General features: G+C 41.4%; 2 long non-coding RNA genes and 3 gene segments (V, D, J or C); 1 reads left to right on the plus strand and 4 right to left on the minus strand.

The window, feature by feature from the left end:
- Nucleotides 1–1,021: 1,021 nt before the first annotated feature.
- On the plus strand, nt 1,022–7,744 carry LOC122841786. Of its 2 annotated transcripts, XR_006372438.1 has the most exons (4): nt 1,022–1,382; nt 4,787–4,923; nt 5,323–5,485; nt 5,680–7,744. It is a non-coding gene; the product is annotated as an uncharacterized LOC122841786 (long non-coding RNA). The 2 variants fall into 2 exon arrangements; XR_006372437.1 differs by lacking the exon at nt 1,022–1,382 and having other exon boundaries at nt 4,260–4,923; nt 5,680–7,456.
- A 1,221-nt stretch (nt 7,745–8,965) lies between these two features.
- On the minus strand, nt 8,966–9,448 carry LOC122841803. Its single transcript, XR_006372456.1, has 3 exons — nt 9,439–9,448; nt 9,150–9,273; nt 8,966–9,050 (listed from the first exon to the last, which is right to left on the minus strand). It is a non-coding gene; the product is annotated as an uncharacterized LOC122841803 (long non-coding RNA).
- A 25-nt stretch (nt 9,449–9,473) lies between these two features.
- On the minus strand, nt 9,474–10,433 carry LOC122841763. The segment is given in 2 exon segments: nt 9,474–10,051; nt 10,144–10,433. Coding segments are annotated over 2 exon segments (438 nt in total).
- Nucleotides 10,434–12,809: 2,376 nt separating this feature from the next.
- Nucleotides 12,810–13,744, minus strand: LOC122841759. The segment is given in 2 exon segments: nt 12,810–13,486; nt 13,614–13,744. Coding segments are annotated over 2 exon segments (462 nt in total).
- On the minus strand, nt 13,743–15,243 carry LOC122841751. The segment is given in 3 exon segments: nt 13,743–14,167; nt 14,265–14,345; nt 14,456–15,243. Coding segments are annotated over 3 exon segments (621 nt in total).
- Nucleotides 15,244–16,745: the final 1,502 nt, after the last annotated feature.

Genomic DNA, 16,745 nt, shown 5'->3' on the forward strand with positions numbered 1-16,745 from the left:
TCCTGGTTCTGGTCCTGGTCCTGGTTCTGGTTCTGGTCCTGGTTCTGGTTCTGGTTCTGGTTCTGGTTCTGGTCCTGGTCCTGGTCCTGGTTCTGGTTCTGGTCCTGGTTCTGGTTCTGGTTCTGGTCCTGGTTCTGGTTCTGGTCCTGGTTCTGGTCCTGGTTCTGGTTCTGGTCCTGGTCCTGGTTCTGGTTCTGGTCCTGGTTCTGGTTCTGGTTCTGGTTCTGGTCCTGGTTCTGGTTCTGGTTCTGGTTCTGATCAGGACAGATTCGGTTCTTCTATAAAAGCTTAAATCCAACGTCTGAATGATTGAACTTGGGGCAGAACCCAACAGAACCAGCTGACCAGAACCGGACATTTTATACAGTATTTCAACCTCAAGGAGCTAAAATAAACCGGACCGGGTCAAAACGGTTCTGGGTCAAAACGGTTCTGGGTCAAAACGGTTCCGGGTCAAAACGGTTCCGGGTCAAAACGGTTCCGGGTCAAAACGGTTCTGGGTCAAAACGGTTCCGGGTCAAAACGGTTCCGGGTCAAAACGGTTCCGGGTCAAAACGGTTCCGGGTCAAAACGGTTCCGGGTCAAAACGGTTCCGGGTCGACCATTTGGCTGCTGATCCAGTTGCTGAAGGTTCTGATCGGTTTTCAATCTGATGTTTAATTTGGATTTTATTGAATTAAATTAATGAAGGTTCATTAAAGAAACATAAATTATTATTTTATAATAATAACTTCCTCACATGAGAATCCCTGCAGATCATCAATCAATCAAAGTATTGATTATTACTTATTCTCTGATCCATAACAGTCAGTTTGTTCCTTATACGACATTATAAAGCTCCATTATTATCTTTATTATTATTCTGTCTGGTTCTTGGATTATTTACATTCAGAGGAATAAAAACATTCAAAGGTTGAAATCATAAACTTGAATCAACATAAAATTTATTTTATTTTACTTTTTACAAAATGTGAAAACATCATTTCTGTCTAAATAATCCAGATGTTTTCATGTTAATCAATAGTTTAAGTTCATGTAAAATCTTGTTATCGTGACCTGAAGCTGCAGACTTCCTGTGGCGCCTGTGATGTCACGGCGTGGGCGCCTGATCTGCGTTCTGATTGGCTGCTGAGGATCTTCTGCTCTCAGTTTCCACAGGATGCGGTCGCTGAGCGTCACAGGCGAGGGCGGCTGCGGCTGGCGCCTCAAAGCCCGCTGGGACAGGAAGCCGGCGGGGCGGGGCTGAGAAACCGGGCCAGAACAGAACCGGAGCGGGTCACACGCTTCCTGCCGCCGCCAACATGGTGAGAACGCAGCAGGCGAACGATCAGCAGCTGCAGAAACATCCAGGAAACATTCAGAGCCACAGTGGAGCAGCAGAGGTCAGAGGTCACACCAGCCTGCACATGAATTCATTCATTCACTCATTCATTCAGTCATCGTTATATAAAGGAGAATAAAACACATTTTATGATCATTTCTGGTTTTATAAAATAAATAAACAATTTAGTGATTCAAACCGAATAATTTAAAAAACAAATTCTACAGATACTTTATATCATAATAATTTACATATTATTTTATAAATTAGAATAAATTAGAACTTAATTTATTATCAATCAGTGACGATTAAATCAAAACAAATAGAAAATAAAAAACATTAAACAGAATAAAGAATAAAAATTCTGAACATTAATATAAATATTATTAGAAATAATGTTTATAATATTTATAATATTTATAATATTTATAATATTTATAATATTTATAATGTTTATAATATTTATAATATTTATAATGTTTATAATGTTTATAATATTTATAATATTTATAATGTTTATAATGTTTATAATATTTATAATATTTATAATATTTATAATGTTTATAATGTTTATAATATTTATAATATTTATAATGTTTATAATATTTATAATATTTAAAATATCTATAAAGTTTATAATATTTATAAAATTTATCATATTTATAATGATGCGACGATTTATACGATTTCTAATATTTATAATGTTTATAATGTTTATAATATTTATAATATTTATAATGTTTATAATATTTATAATATTTATAATATTTATAATATTTATAATGTTTATAATGTTTATAATATTTATAATATTTATAATGTTTATAATGTTTATAATATTTATAATATTTATAATATTTATAATATTTATAATGTTTATAATATTTATAATATTTATAATATTTATAATGTTTATAATATTTATAATATTTATAATATTTATAATGTTTATAATGTTTGTATGTATTTGATCATTAAAAGAAAAACTAACTACAGGAAATTGTCAAACAGCAAAAATATTTTTAAAATTATAAAATAACTGGAAGAACCAGCAGATACTTATTGATTATTGATTAGATCCATAACTAACTTATTGATACTTTTATGGTTTTAAGGTCCAAATATTTAAATATTTAAATATTTAAATATCAAATTAAAATATTTTATCAATAACTTTGTTTAATTTCGTCTGGATCCAAACAATCATAAAGTCACTCAGAACCATCAGAACCATCAGAACCATCAGGTCCACTCTGCTCTGCCTCAGTCTGTGGCTGACATCTCGACTTTGACGAGGCGATGGCCTAGTCAAAGTCTAGGCGATTCAGTCGGGTTTGCTGCTGTTTGTTGTTATTATTATATTTTATAGTCCATCCATCCATTTTCTGTTCACTCTAATGGGGTCAGGAGGGTTGCTGGTTCCTCTCCAGCTACGTTCTGGGCGAGAGGCGGGGTCACGGGGTCACCCTGGACAGGTCACCAGTCTGTCTCAGGGCAACACAGAGACACACAAGCACTCACACCTAGGGAGAATTTAGAGAGACCAATTAACCTGACAGTCATGTTTTTGGACTGTGGGAGGAAGCTGGAGAACCCGGAGAGAACCCACCATGCACAGGGAGAACATGCAAACTCCATGCAGAAAGACCCCGGGCCGGGAATCGAACCCAGGACCTTCTTGCTGCAGGGCAACAGCCTTTTATTTTATTTTTCTATAAACACTAAAACTTCATCTGGAGCCCAGCTGTCAAACATGAGGCGCAGGGGCCAAAACCAGGTCGCCGCAGCTTCTTCCTCAAATACGACTTTAATACAAACATGTTCAAATATTAATTTACCAGAAGAATTAGAGCAACGAGAAGCTCAACATGAAGAAAAGACCAACGCAGAGGAAGCTAACAGGCAGGTCCTGGTCAGTCTGGGGCCCACAGCATCACTCCTCCACCACCGAGCCTTCAGCTGGGTTAACCCTGATGACATCACACTTTGGTCCAGCCGACAATGTTCTTCAGATCCGGCTGCCATCTTGTTTCTGGATACCATCAGTACCATGACCTTTAACCTTCGACCTGCTAACTGAGGCTTGCTTCACACTCTGAACTGCTGGGCTGGTTCAGAGATGACCTTTGACCCTCCCCAGGTTGAGCAGCAGCAGCTGCAGCCATTAAACTACAGAAATCAGTTTTAATTGTTTTTGTGTCAGAGGCTCAGCAGAAGCTGTTTGTTGCTTTGACTAGGCCCATCATCATCATCATCATCATCATCATCATCATCATCACCATCATCATCATCATCATCATCATCATCATCATCATCATCATCATCATCATCATCATCATCATCATCATCATCATCATCAGCAGCAGCAGCAGCGCTGCAGCCTCGTGGTCGACCCAGAATCTGACAAACATCCGGTTGAACCAGAGAAACTCGACCACAGAAAGTTTCCGACGGAAAAAAAAACCTGCAGCTGCAACTTCCAGGAAACAAGAATCATTCATTCAGTTTAAATATGACAACATGAACCACAGCAGCAGCTGGTCATCGCTACACATTCACATCTATAATCTGGATTAAAACTGTCAGTTTGGAACCAGAATTATTAAGGCAGGAAGTAAATCTAGATTAAATAACATCTGGATGACCTTTGACCTCAGAGCCGCAGAGTCAACAATAAACAGACAAAAGCAACTTTTACTGTAAATATTAATTTAATGTTTATGAAATATAACAGAACAGGATCAAATATGATCAGATTAATCAGATCCAATCAATCAGCCTTCATCAGATTACCATACCATACCATACCAGCTTTATTTATAAAGCACTTTAAAACAACCACAGTTGATACAAAGTGCTGTACAATCCAAAAACAAAAACACAACAAAATAAGAATAATTATAATTAAAAGTAGTTTAAAAACAAAGACATACACTTTAAACTAGATCTCACTGGTGTTGAAAGCCAAGTTAAATAGATGGGTTTTAAGACGAGCTTTAAAAGTGGACAGAGAAGGGGCCTCTCCCAGATTAACTGGGATTAATAAAATATGATTTCATAAACACATTAAAATGATTTCATTCAGTTTGCTTCGTGGTAAAAAGGAAACTTTTAATTACTTTGAATAATTTAAGAAGGAATTTAATTAAAACCCAGAAAATTTCTGATTTTTGGAGGTAAAATGAGTTTTTATACAGAAACTCAAAAATTTAAAGATTTTAGCTGGAAAACACGATCAGGGATCAGAACAGAGCTGGAGGTCAAGAGGTCAACCTCGTCTTCAGGACGCCATGACCCTGAGAGACAGACTGACTGACGGACGGACAGACAGACTGAAGGACTCGGTGGACAGATGGACTCGGTGGACAGATGGACTCGGTGGACAGAAGGACTCGGTGGACAGATGGACTCGGTGGACAGATGACGGTCCTGCTGCTCTCAGCTGTAATGTCTCCGTCCTGCCAGCAGGGGGAGCTGCTGTGGATCCTGTAATGATTCCTGGCGGATCTGCAGGAATTTTCCTGGTTCCTCCTGGAGTTCAACTCGTCTCTGAATGTTTGGCATCATTTGTCTCACCTGTCCAGGTGAACCAGCTGATGCAGGTACGGAGGCTCTGATTGGTGCATCAGAGGAACTCTTTCATTGATTTGAATCAGGAAGTTGAGACAGAAATCCCTGAAGGTGACCCGATGAGGAAGTAATCAGTGAAATTAACAAGTTTTCTGCTGATTTTTGACCAAACGTTTAAAAAAACAAAACGTTTTTCTGAAACCTGAAAAACATGAAACTAATTTTAATTTGTAGTTGGATAGTTTTGGATGTAACTGTAGCAATGCTAGCTAACTCTGTCAATGTTTCACCCTGTGGTTTCACATTACTGGTTTGATCCTCTCTGGATTTCCTGCTAATGAAGTCTGAAGTCACTTCCTGTTCAGAGAAACGAGACGATTGATTTCAGTCATGAAATGATCCGATTATTTGAATCATGTTTCTGTTTCCAGAACCTTCAGAGCTGAGTCACATCAGGAGCAGCAGAGTTTCCTGAACCCGAGACGATTCTCTGCTCTGGTTTCTCTAAAGGTCAACGGAAACATTTCTCAGCCGCCTTCAGACTGGAAACAACAAACCAGCAGCAACAAAACACAGAAGTGTCTGGATCACCAGGTGAGTCGACTTAAAGCTCCAACGATCATAAAATACAAAATATTCACATTAAAATAATTTAAAGATCCATCAGAACAAATAAAGCCGATCTACAGAAGCTCAGGTTGTTTCTCTTTCTTCAAGTTTCTAAATATAAACATATTTGTTTTTATTTCCTCTAATAAAACATCGTTTCTATCATCCTTTCATTACAGCTGGTGAAGAATACAGAGATGAATCTGATGATCTGAACTGAAACATCTGGACCTGAAATAAACCAATAGAAATGAAAACATCCCAGAATTCCTCCGTTTTCTTTCTTCTGTGTTTTTATTTATGATTTGAATCAAATCATTTCAATGGAATCTGAAGGCGGCTGCTAGGACTCCTGCTTCCTGCAGGTGGCGTCCTTCATGCTGGCTGTTTTTCTGTTTTATTGGACAACAGCGTCATCAAGTGGATGTTTAAAGAACTGCAGCTCAGCGGAGGGATGGAAACTGCTCAGTGTTTCTGTTTTCTGCTTGTATTTGATGTATTTATGATTTTCTAATAACCAGAATGATACTGGAGGTGAAGTGATCCTCAATAAAAACTTCCAGTTTAACCACCAACACGGATGTTTCCAACAAACTCCCTCAGGAAACTCCTGCCCAGCAGGGGGCGCTGTAAAAACCACGAGGAAAAGAGGAGTTGTTACTGATGTGTCTGATTTAGATTTCAATGAAAAACTTTTTTCACTGTTTTAACGTTTTAGGATGAACTGCCTGTTTCCCTCCTGCTCACAGAAACCTGTTTATAACTGAAGACAATCAGAGAAACGCTCGGCTGGTCGACGGATCAGAACCTGACCGCAGCAACCAGCAGGTATAACCTGCTACATTTTCCATAAATCTTTGGCGCTCCACAAAGTGACAAACATCTGGAAATATTTGTTGCCCAAATCTGATGAGGATCTAAATGATTTCAGGCTGAAGTTCTGACTTGTTCTAAAATGGAAACGTTTTGTGAAATGGGAAGTTATTTTCTGGATCTGCTCCAGTTCCAGAGCAGGAAGTTGGTGCTGCTGCAGCACTTAGTGTGGCACAAAGTGGCGCAGAAGCTTTTCATGGATTTTTCATCTGCCTTTAATCCAGCATCATATTTGCTGAGATCCAGAGATGTGAATATTGACCTGAAGTTGTGACTTTTTCACAGTGACCCTCATCTGGTCAGAGACACGTTGTCTGACGCTGAGGAGTCGCCACACTTTGATCATCTCTGTTGTTCTTTACACATATTCCTGCCAAATGTTCCTCCAGACTGTCACCAGCTTCAATGTTGATTATATATTTATGAAAATGTTTGTAACCCAGTTTGTAAAATCTGGCCTTTACTGCAGAACCATCAGTCACATGACGCATTCAGCCAATCACGGCGTCCGGATGGTCATTTGGGCTCCGGGTGTGAAGGGAGAGCTGGAGACAAAACAGTTTCTACTCCCAGACATCCAGATGGTTCCTTCATGTTCTTCATTCACTTTAAGACTCACAGTATGAACAGGATTCAGATCTGAACCAGTTCAGCTTGGAGCCGTTAATCTGACTTGGACTGAACTGAGTGGAGTCAGTTAGTAGTGGATGAAATGTTTGTTGTTTAGCAATAACCAATAATAATTGGTTATTGCTTCGTTGAACTTATTAAAAGATGCAGCGCCACCGCCACCTACTGGCCGCTTTTGGTACTGAAGCATCTGCTGTCCAGGGCAGATCCATTAAATCTGAAGGCATCAAATATGTCAAATAAATTCAGTTCAAATATAAAAATAAACATTATGGGGATGAAATCAGAGGAAACGTTTAAAACAGGGATGAAAAATCAGCTCTGAATAAAAAACAAACTTTAAAAGAAACAATATTTCTGTAAACCAGGTGAGTCAACAGGAGACTGAAGGCCTAACAGAGGAAATCTGAAAGAATCCATAAAAATAACAACAATAAACATAAAATACACTGAATAACTGAAAAGGACACAGAAAAACTACTGGATGTAAAAGTAAAGCTGTGATGTTTAAAACTTCTCCTGTTGAAACATTAAAGCTCTCAGGAGCTTTTAAAGCAGAAATGATCTGGAACCGGTCCAGTTATGATCACATGAATCAAATATGAAAACGCTGCAGCTGAAACGCCTGAAACAGAAAATATGACTGCAAGAGTTTTCACCACATGATGGCGCTGTGGACCCATGAACAGGTGAGCCGATGCCAGCAGTGAGGTTCTGATCCGAGATGGGTTCAGAGATGGGTTCCGACCCGGTGCTGCAGCTGCCCTCCTGCATGTTGTCGGGTCCAGAAGAAGAAATATCGATATGAAACTTTCACCAGGTTTTCTTCCAGAATCTCGGATCTGCTCCACCAGTAACTTACCTCTCTTCACCATGATGGACCGGTACGGCGCCCGCTTGATCTCTCACTCCCTTCTTCCCCCATTCGTGAACAAGATCCCAAGATACTTGAACTCCTCCACTTGGGGCAGGACACCCCCCCTGACCCGGAGAAGACACTCTACCCTTTTCCGGCTCAAGACCATGGCCTCGGATTTGGAGGCACTGATCGCCATCCCAGCCGCTTCAACTCGGCTGCGAACCGCTCCAGTGAGAGCTGCAGATCACGACCTGATGAAGCCAAAAGGATCACATCATCCGCAAAAAGCAGAGATTTGATCCTAAGGCCACCAAAACGGATCCCCTCAACACCTTGGCTGGTCCAGAGATTCTGTCCATAAAAGTAATGAACAGAATCGGTGACAAAGGGCAGCCCTGGCGGAGTCCAACTCTCACTGGAAACGAGCAGGAAACTTATTTTTTGTTTCCTGAAACCCACTCCTCGGGTTTCATCTGATTTTGGATTTATTTTCATTCAACGTTTTGCTGAAGCTCTCAGGTTGGAGTCGATAGATTTTCTGTGGCATCAGAAATGAAACATTTCAGTCTGAAACTCTGCAGCTTCTCTCCTGATTGAAGGAGGAAACACTGAAACTTTCATTCAGAATAAATTTATCTTGTTTCGGTCTTGTTAGTGGCTGTTGGTCATTTTCTATTGACCTTTTGCTCCTGCAGGTTTCTGATGCTGAGTCGTCCTGAAGTTTTGTTTCAGATGTAAATTTTTCTAAGTTTTGAAATCAGAATGTTGAAAATAAGGTGATAAATTATTTGCAGAATTTCTTAAATCTATAAAATCTCTTTGCACAAAACTTTTAAGCCTCACTAGAAAATGGTTGACTTTTCTGAAAATGTTCTCTTGCTCATAGTTAACTTTTATTGTTCTTTTAATTCTGAAAATTAAAATTGTCAGGAGTTAAACTTGTGGATTTTCCCTCGACACTCAGAAGGTGAACTTCCATTTCTTAAGAAGCAGAAAGCCTGGATGAGGAGCGGTGGTTTGTGGTTTCTCTTATCTTTGAACCTGGGTCTGGTGTCTGTGGTCAGGTTTTTGTGCAGCCTCCTCTACATGTTGCACCACTGTGTTTCCAGAGCGCAGTAGTAGAAACCTGAATCTGCCAGAGTCGCCGTTTCAACCCGGAGTTCAGTTGATGAATCTGTTGTTACTGATCTGTAATGATCGTTGGTAACATATTCCATCTCACTTCGGTTATTTGCTCCTTTCCACAGCAGGAACTCAGGAGCCTCAACATCAGAAACTTGTTTGTACCAGTGAAGGTAGGCATGTTCAGAACCCGTCTTATAGCTACAGCTGAATGAGACGAGTTGTCCTTCTGTCCCGGTGACTTTATCAACAACCGCAGAGATGAAGTCTTGACCCTGAGCTGATAGACCTGGAAAAAATGAAGCCATTAGACAAACATCGTCCATGAGGGTGAGAGAAGAAGAAAAAGTGGAAAAATGTCCCATGAACAGTAATATTCTATCAACCTGCTCAACGAAATTAACTGGTGAAAAGATTATTAATTAATGCAGCAGAAGAAAAAACCTAAACTCACCTCTACTGAGAGACAGAAGCAGAACCAGGCAGAGCAACATGTCTTTGGGTCCTTAGAGCCACACGGCAGATCAACAATGTTCTTCCACTGCAGCAGAAGGAGGAAATGATGTCATTGAATGAGCTGAAGGTCAGGGGGCGGGGCCACTTCTACTCAACCAATCAGACAGCTTTCTGATCTTTACTGCTTCATGTCTGTTGACTTTGTCTTCAAAGACTCAACTACCAGTGGATTAACAGGAAGTGGGGCCCTCTAGTGGCTGCTGTGGAGTACTGCAGGTTCTTGTACAGGGTTCTGGTGTTTCCTGTCACTGTGGGCCTCACAGCGCAGTAGTACACAGCAGAGTCTGTCACTGCAGCAGAGGAGATCAGCAGATCCATCTGGGTTTTATCAGCAGTCATGTTGAAGGAGAAACCAGGAAGCGGTGTTGACATCGGAGCTCCTGTTCCTGAGTGAGAGATCAGGAACTGTGGAGGTTTTCCAGGATATTGTCGATACCAGAAGAAATAATCATTTGCAGCTCGTCTTGAAAATGTATAGGACAGATTAACAAAGCTGCTTTCTAAACTGAAGAGTTCCTCCTCATGAGGAGTAAGTTGATCACAGCTGATACCTAAATGAAGAAACATCTGTTTAGTTATAAAGGTTTTCATCGTGACTCATTGACACATTTTCCCAGTTCAAAGCATCTCGATCCAATCTGACCTGTTAGTAGAGAGACGATGAGCAGAAACAGACCATAATAGTCCATGTTGATCAGAGTTAATGTTGGAGAGTTGAACTGAACTGAAGGAGGAAGTTTGAGTTTCTATAGAGATCAGGAACAGATCAGCTCCTCCTCTTCCTCCTCTTCCTCCTCTTCCTCCTCTTCCTCTCTCCTTCAGCTGCTTTCTTCCTCTAGAAACATTTTTTCTCTTAAACTCAGTGAATAAGTTCAGAAATATCAAACTCATGAAGTTTCTCATTGTCTGAAACACAAGAACTGTGACGTTCTTGTGTTTCAGACTCAAGAAACACGAGACACTTCACCTGTTTTTACTCAGAGGTGAAGTCTTGCTGACAACTGGACTGATGATCTTGTGCCCAGAGGAAGATGATGGTTGGTTCAGAACCAAGAACAGCACAGAACATTTGAAAACGGGTCGGCCATCAGTCCTCAGTGTCTGCTGATCTGTTTCACCTGCTGCTCCGACAGAGGAATCAAATGTTTATTACGTTAAAGATTCCCCACATTGAAATGATTTATTTTTGTTTTATTAAATATCACCAAACCTTCATCTTGTTCTTCTTCTGCTTCATTAATCTCTAGTAAGTTTGTCTGTAGATTAATTTTATAAAATATTTGACTAAACTGCAGTTCATTTCCAGATTAATTAAGTCAAAAGTTTCTAAATATTTAATCAGTAAATGTTACAAACTGAGATCACTTTTCAGTTCTCCAGGAACCAGAGAACATGAACTTTCTGTTTGACCTCTGACCTCTGCTGCTGCTGACCACGGTGCTAGACAGCTAGCTTACCATCCATTAAAAATCCATCCATCCATCCATCATCCATCCATCCATCATCCATCCATCCATCTGTTCATCCATCCATCCATCATCCATCCATCCATCCATTCATCCATCCATCATCCATCCATCCATCTGTTCATCCATCCATCCATCATCCATCCATCCATCTGTTCATCCATCCATCCATCATCCATTCATCCATCATCCATCCATCATCCATTCATCCATCATCCATCCATCCATCCATTCATCCATCCATCCATCCATCATCCATTCATCCATCCATCCATCATCCATCCGTCCATCCATCCATCCATCCATCCATCATCCATCCATCCATCATCCATCCGTTCATCCATCCGTTCATCCATCCATCATCCATCCGTTCATCCATCCGTTCATCCATCCATCCATCCATCCATCCATCATCCATCCATCATCCATCCATCCATCTGTTCATCCATCCATCCATCATCCATTCATCCATCATCCATCCATCATCCATTCATCCATCATCCATCCATCCATCCATTCATCCATCCATCATCCATCATCCATCATCCATCCATCCATCATCCATCCGTTCATCCATCCATCCATCATCCATCCATCCATCATCCATCCATCTGTTCATCCATCCATCCATCATCCATCCATCCATCATCCATCCATCCATCATCCATCCGTTCATCCATCCGTCCATCCATCCATCATCCATCATCCATCCATCCATCATCCATCCATCATCCATCCATCCATCATCCATCCGTTCATCCATCCGTCCATCCATCCATCATCCATCATCCATCCATCCATCCATCCATCCATCCATCCATCATCCATCATCCATCCATCCATCCATCCATCCATCTGTTCATCCATCCATCCATCATCCATCATCCATCCATCCATCCATCCATCCATCCATCCATCCATCCATCATCCATCCATCTGTTCATCCATCCATCCATCCATCCATCCATCCATCCATCATCCATCATCCATCCATCATCCATCCATCCATCATCCATCCATCTGTTCATCCATCCATCCATCTGTTCATCCATCCATCCATCCATCCATCATCCATCATCCATCCATCCATCATCCATCCATCCATCCATCCATCCATCCATCCATCCATCCATCATCCATCCATCCATCATCCATCATCCATCCATCCATCATCCATCCATCCATCCATCTGTTCATCCATCCATCCATCATCCATCCATGCATCTGTTCATCCATCCATCCATCATCTTATGGAGCAGAGATGCATCTAAAAGTTGCAGGATGAACATTAGGAAACGTTTCTGTACATAATCAGTTATAATGTTCATTTAATGCTGTCAGTATGGACACACTAGGGTGACCAAACGTCCGTATTTCACGTCCTGTCCCGGGCGTCCCGGGCGTCCCGGGTTTTTTTTAGAAAGTGAGGAAATATCCTGTTTTTTAAATTACCTCCATTGGACCATTAAATTTACAGGCACTAGGGCCCTGCGCACGGCGCTGCGTGTGACGTAATCCCTGAGCCGCGTCAGTGCGGGCAGCCCTGTTCTTAATCAGAAGATAGATAGCATGGCTGTCAATACGCCAACAACATGGTAAAGCGAAATCATGTTATTGTAGGCCCCCCCTCCACCCCGCTCCAAGGTGTCCTGGTTTTCCCAAATGAAAATATGGTCACCCTAGGACACACACACACACACACACACACACACACACACTTCAGAGGTTTCTGTTCATTTTATATTCATCCCTCTAAGAGTCACTGCAGATTATAATGCATTATCAACTGTTCAACAAAACTTCACTGCTGCAGACCAAAACTCATCTGGTCTGTAATTTCTACCTCTTTAAATAAAGTTCATGTTATTTAATCTTCTTCCTCTGAGTCTATGTACTGAGGGAATCTGAGATATTTGGTCAAACACTTTCACAATCTTCTAATTAAAGCAACTAAAGCTCATGGATCTGAACCTTCAACCTGTTGAACATTAACAGCAAAGACTTTTATTGTAGAACTTTGTTTTCTTATTGTTTTTGTCTTCATCCTGTCCAGTTTCCATAGTCTAAAGCAGATAATGATGATGGTTGAGACTAAGCTCAGTCACATCATCTCTTCTCTGTCTTCAGTCCAAAGACTCAACAGGGAGTGAGTCCCTCTAGTGGCTGCTGTGGAGTACTGCAGGTTTTTGTACAGGGTTCTGGTGTTTCCTGTCACTGTGGGCTGCAGAGCGCAGTAGTACACAGCAGAATCTGACGGACGGAGATCCTGGATCTTCAGAGGAATAGAAGCATCTTCAAGACTGGCATCAAATCTGTCTTTGTTGAACAGCTTAGAGTTCACGCCTGTTCCTTTAACACGTGACAGTATATGGATTGGGAGTTTATTTTCTTCTTGTTTATACCAGAACAGATATGGATTTGAAAAGGAATTTGCTTCATAAGTACATCCCAGAGTCAGTGATTGTCCTGCAGCAGCAACAAGTTCTCCTTCTGTCTGCTTCACTGAATCTCCTTTACACTCTGGGGAAGAACAGAACATGCAGAGGAAGAGATGGATCAATAAAGATGATTGATTAAAGGAGAACAATCAGCAGCTTTAAAGACTTGTACTCCATGTAGAGGAAACATGTTGATCTTTGTATCTTACCAGAGAAAAGAGCAGCCAGAATAATCCACAGCCAATGTTCCATCTGTCCAACAAGGTTTAAATCAGCAGGAGAAAGCAGCTGATGTTCAACATTCAGTCTGACTGTTGTTCTCTTCACAGCACCACTTCTTATTGACACAATGCTGGAACACAGAGCACCAGGAGAGCGCCGCCTACTGGAGCATGGCGCCCCCTGGTGGCTGCTGTGGAGTACTGCAGGTTCTTGTACAGGGTTCTGGTGTTTCCTGTCACTGTGGGCTGCAGAGCGCAGTAGTACACAGCAGAGTCTGTCACTGCAGCAGAGGAGATCAGCAGGTCCATCTGGGTTTTATCATCACTCACGTTGAAGGAGAAACCAGAAACCGGATTCAGGAGTTTTGCTCCATTTCCTGTGTGGGAAATCAGGAACTCTGGAGGTTTTCCAGAATATTGACGATACCAGAAGAAATAATCAGTTGTTGCTTGTTTTGAAGATTTATAGGACACCTTAGCAGAGCTGCCGTCTAATCTGAAGACTTCCTTATCAAGAGGAGTAAGTTGATCACAGCTGACACCTTAAAGAAGAAATATTTCTCAGTCTTGAAGTTGCAAAGGTTTTTATAGGGAAACGTTTAAATTTTAACAATTCAAAGCATCTCGATCCAATCTGACCTGTTAGTAGAGAGACGATGAGCAGAAACAGACCATAATAGTCCATGTTGATCAGAGTTAATGTTGGAGACTTGAACTGAACTGAAGGAGGAAGTTTGAGTTTCTATAGAGATCAGGAACAGATCAGCTCCTCCTCTTCCTCCTCTTCCTCCTCTTCCTCCTCTTCCTCCTCTTCCTCCTCTTCCTCTCACCTTCAGCTGCTTTCTGATGGACTTTAGTCATCAATGACTGCAGATCTGTTGCCATGACAACCCACATCATGGAGGTTCTGGTGAGACTCCTGTTGGCCCACCTGAACCAGTTCATATCAAATCTTCCTGCTGCCTCCAGGATCCAACGCCAAACTGCTTCTGGCTGCTCTTGGACTTCATGCTGCAAGATTTCTGTTAATCTCTTCCTGGTCACATTTTTGCAATTCCAGGCAACCAATATTCTCACTCTTCAACCAGAAACACATTCACACTCATGTCTATGCAAAAAGTCTAAAACGTTGAAACCCGCGTTGATATTTTATTAATGCAACCTGCCTGTGTTGATGCCTCTGTGATCTGATAGTCAATTCAGCAATCAAGATAGAATCTCCTGAAATCCTTTTCATGGCCCATGAAGGTAGCCAGCTTCTCCATACGGCATGCCTGAAGGGACACATGACAAAAGACAACAGAAGAGGAAAGACATCTGCTAGTCATGTTATATGAAATGTTTATGAACTCTCACCAAAAGAACTATTTGGGTTTCATGTAGAAGGTTGGAAGTTGTTTTTCTACAGCTGCATCAGAACCAGACTGTCTCTCCACTTGTTGTTAATTCTTTATCTCTGGTATAAAACTCTGGTGTTTCTCTGCCTAGCAGAGCTTTTCATCCATAATGTTCTGACATTCTGCATCAACTGGGATGCAGAATGTCAGGCGTTACTCATGTCTGCAGACTTCTTGGAGTATTTCTGCACCAAGTTCAGTCGCAACATGATGCCACTGTTTGTCTTCACAGACTCAAAAACCCGTGGATTAACAGTGAGTGAGGCCCTCTAGTGGCTGCTGTGGAGTACTGCAGGTTCTTGTACAGGGTTCTGGTGTTTCCTGTCACTGTGGGCTTCACAGCGCAGTAGTACACAGCAGAGTCTGTCACTGCAGCAGAGGAGATCAGCAGGTCCATCTGGGTTTGATTTTCATTCACTCTAAAGGAGAAACCAGGAAGCGGCTGAGATAATTCTCCTCCTTTTGCTGTGTGAGAGATCAGGAACTGCGGAGGTTTTCCAGGATATTGTCGGTACCAGAAGAAATAATCATTAACAGCTGCTGGTTTGGATAAAGTGTAGCTCAGAGGAACAAAGCTGCCGACTGAATCGAACACTTCATTCTGCCGGGGAGTCGGTTGATCACATCTGACACCTGGAGGAAGGAAAATCTGTTCAGTTACAAAAGTTTTTATGAACATTTCAGTAGATCGAAGCATTTAGACTAAATCTGACCTGTTAGTAGAGAGACGATGAGCAGAAACAGACCATAATAGTCCATGTTGATCAGAGTTAATGTTGGAGAGTTGAACTGAACTGAAGGAGGAAGTTTGAGTTTCTATAGAGATCAGGAACAGATCAGCTCCTCCTCTTCCTCTTCTTCCTCCTCTTCAGCAGACAGTCAGCTCTGCTTCCACTGACAACCTGACCTGGATTTAACCTGGATTTAATTTGGATTTGCTTGTTTTTAACCAGTTAAATTTGGGGCGTGCTCCGGTGGCGTAGAGGTCAGCGCGCCCCACGCTTGGAGGCCCTCAGTCCTCGACGCGGCCCTTGCGGGTTCGAATCCCGGACCCGACAACATTTGCCGCATGTCTTCCCCCCTCTCCTTCCCCCCTCCCTGTCAGCCCACTATGAAAAAGGGGACACTGGAGCCCACAAAAGGGACCCCCTGGTGGGGAAAACAAAACTAAAACAACAACAAAACAACAACAAAAAACAGTTAAATTCATCAGAAAAATATCCCATGTCAGCTGATTTACCCTCTTATGACTGAACTGTTGAGTTAAAGTAGTTTACTATAAAAATCAGTGAATCCCTGAGTTTCTTCAGAAAGGCCTTTCTGTTTCATTTGCTATTTTTCTGTACAAAATTATAATCTGAGGATTAATGATGCTGAAACCAATCCGCCATTATACTCTGACATGAATCTAATCAACAAGAAATCATGTAGCAAATCTTCTAATCATATTGTAAGGGAATATATAACCCAGGGGGGGGCAGTCCTGGTCCTGGGGGGTCAGAGTCCTGCAGCTCTTAGAGTCTCTCTGGTCCAACAACCTGGATCTCCTCCTCAGTTCAGTCGGGTTCTCCAGAGTTCTGCTGATGACCTCATGATTGGACTCAGGTGTGTTGAAGTGGAGAAACATCTACAGGTAGCAGGACAACCAGGACTGGATCTATGACCCTAGATCTATACCTCTAGATCTATACCTCTAGATCTATACATCTATATCTATACCTCT

The sequence above is a fragment of the Gambusia affinis genome, linkage group LG12, assembly GCF_019740435.1.
Source record: "Gambusia affinis linkage group LG12, SWU_Gaff_1.0, whole genome shotgun sequence".
NCBI classification, from domain to species: Eukaryota; Metazoa; Chordata; class Actinopteri; order Cyprinodontiformes; family Poeciliidae; genus Gambusia; species Gambusia affinis.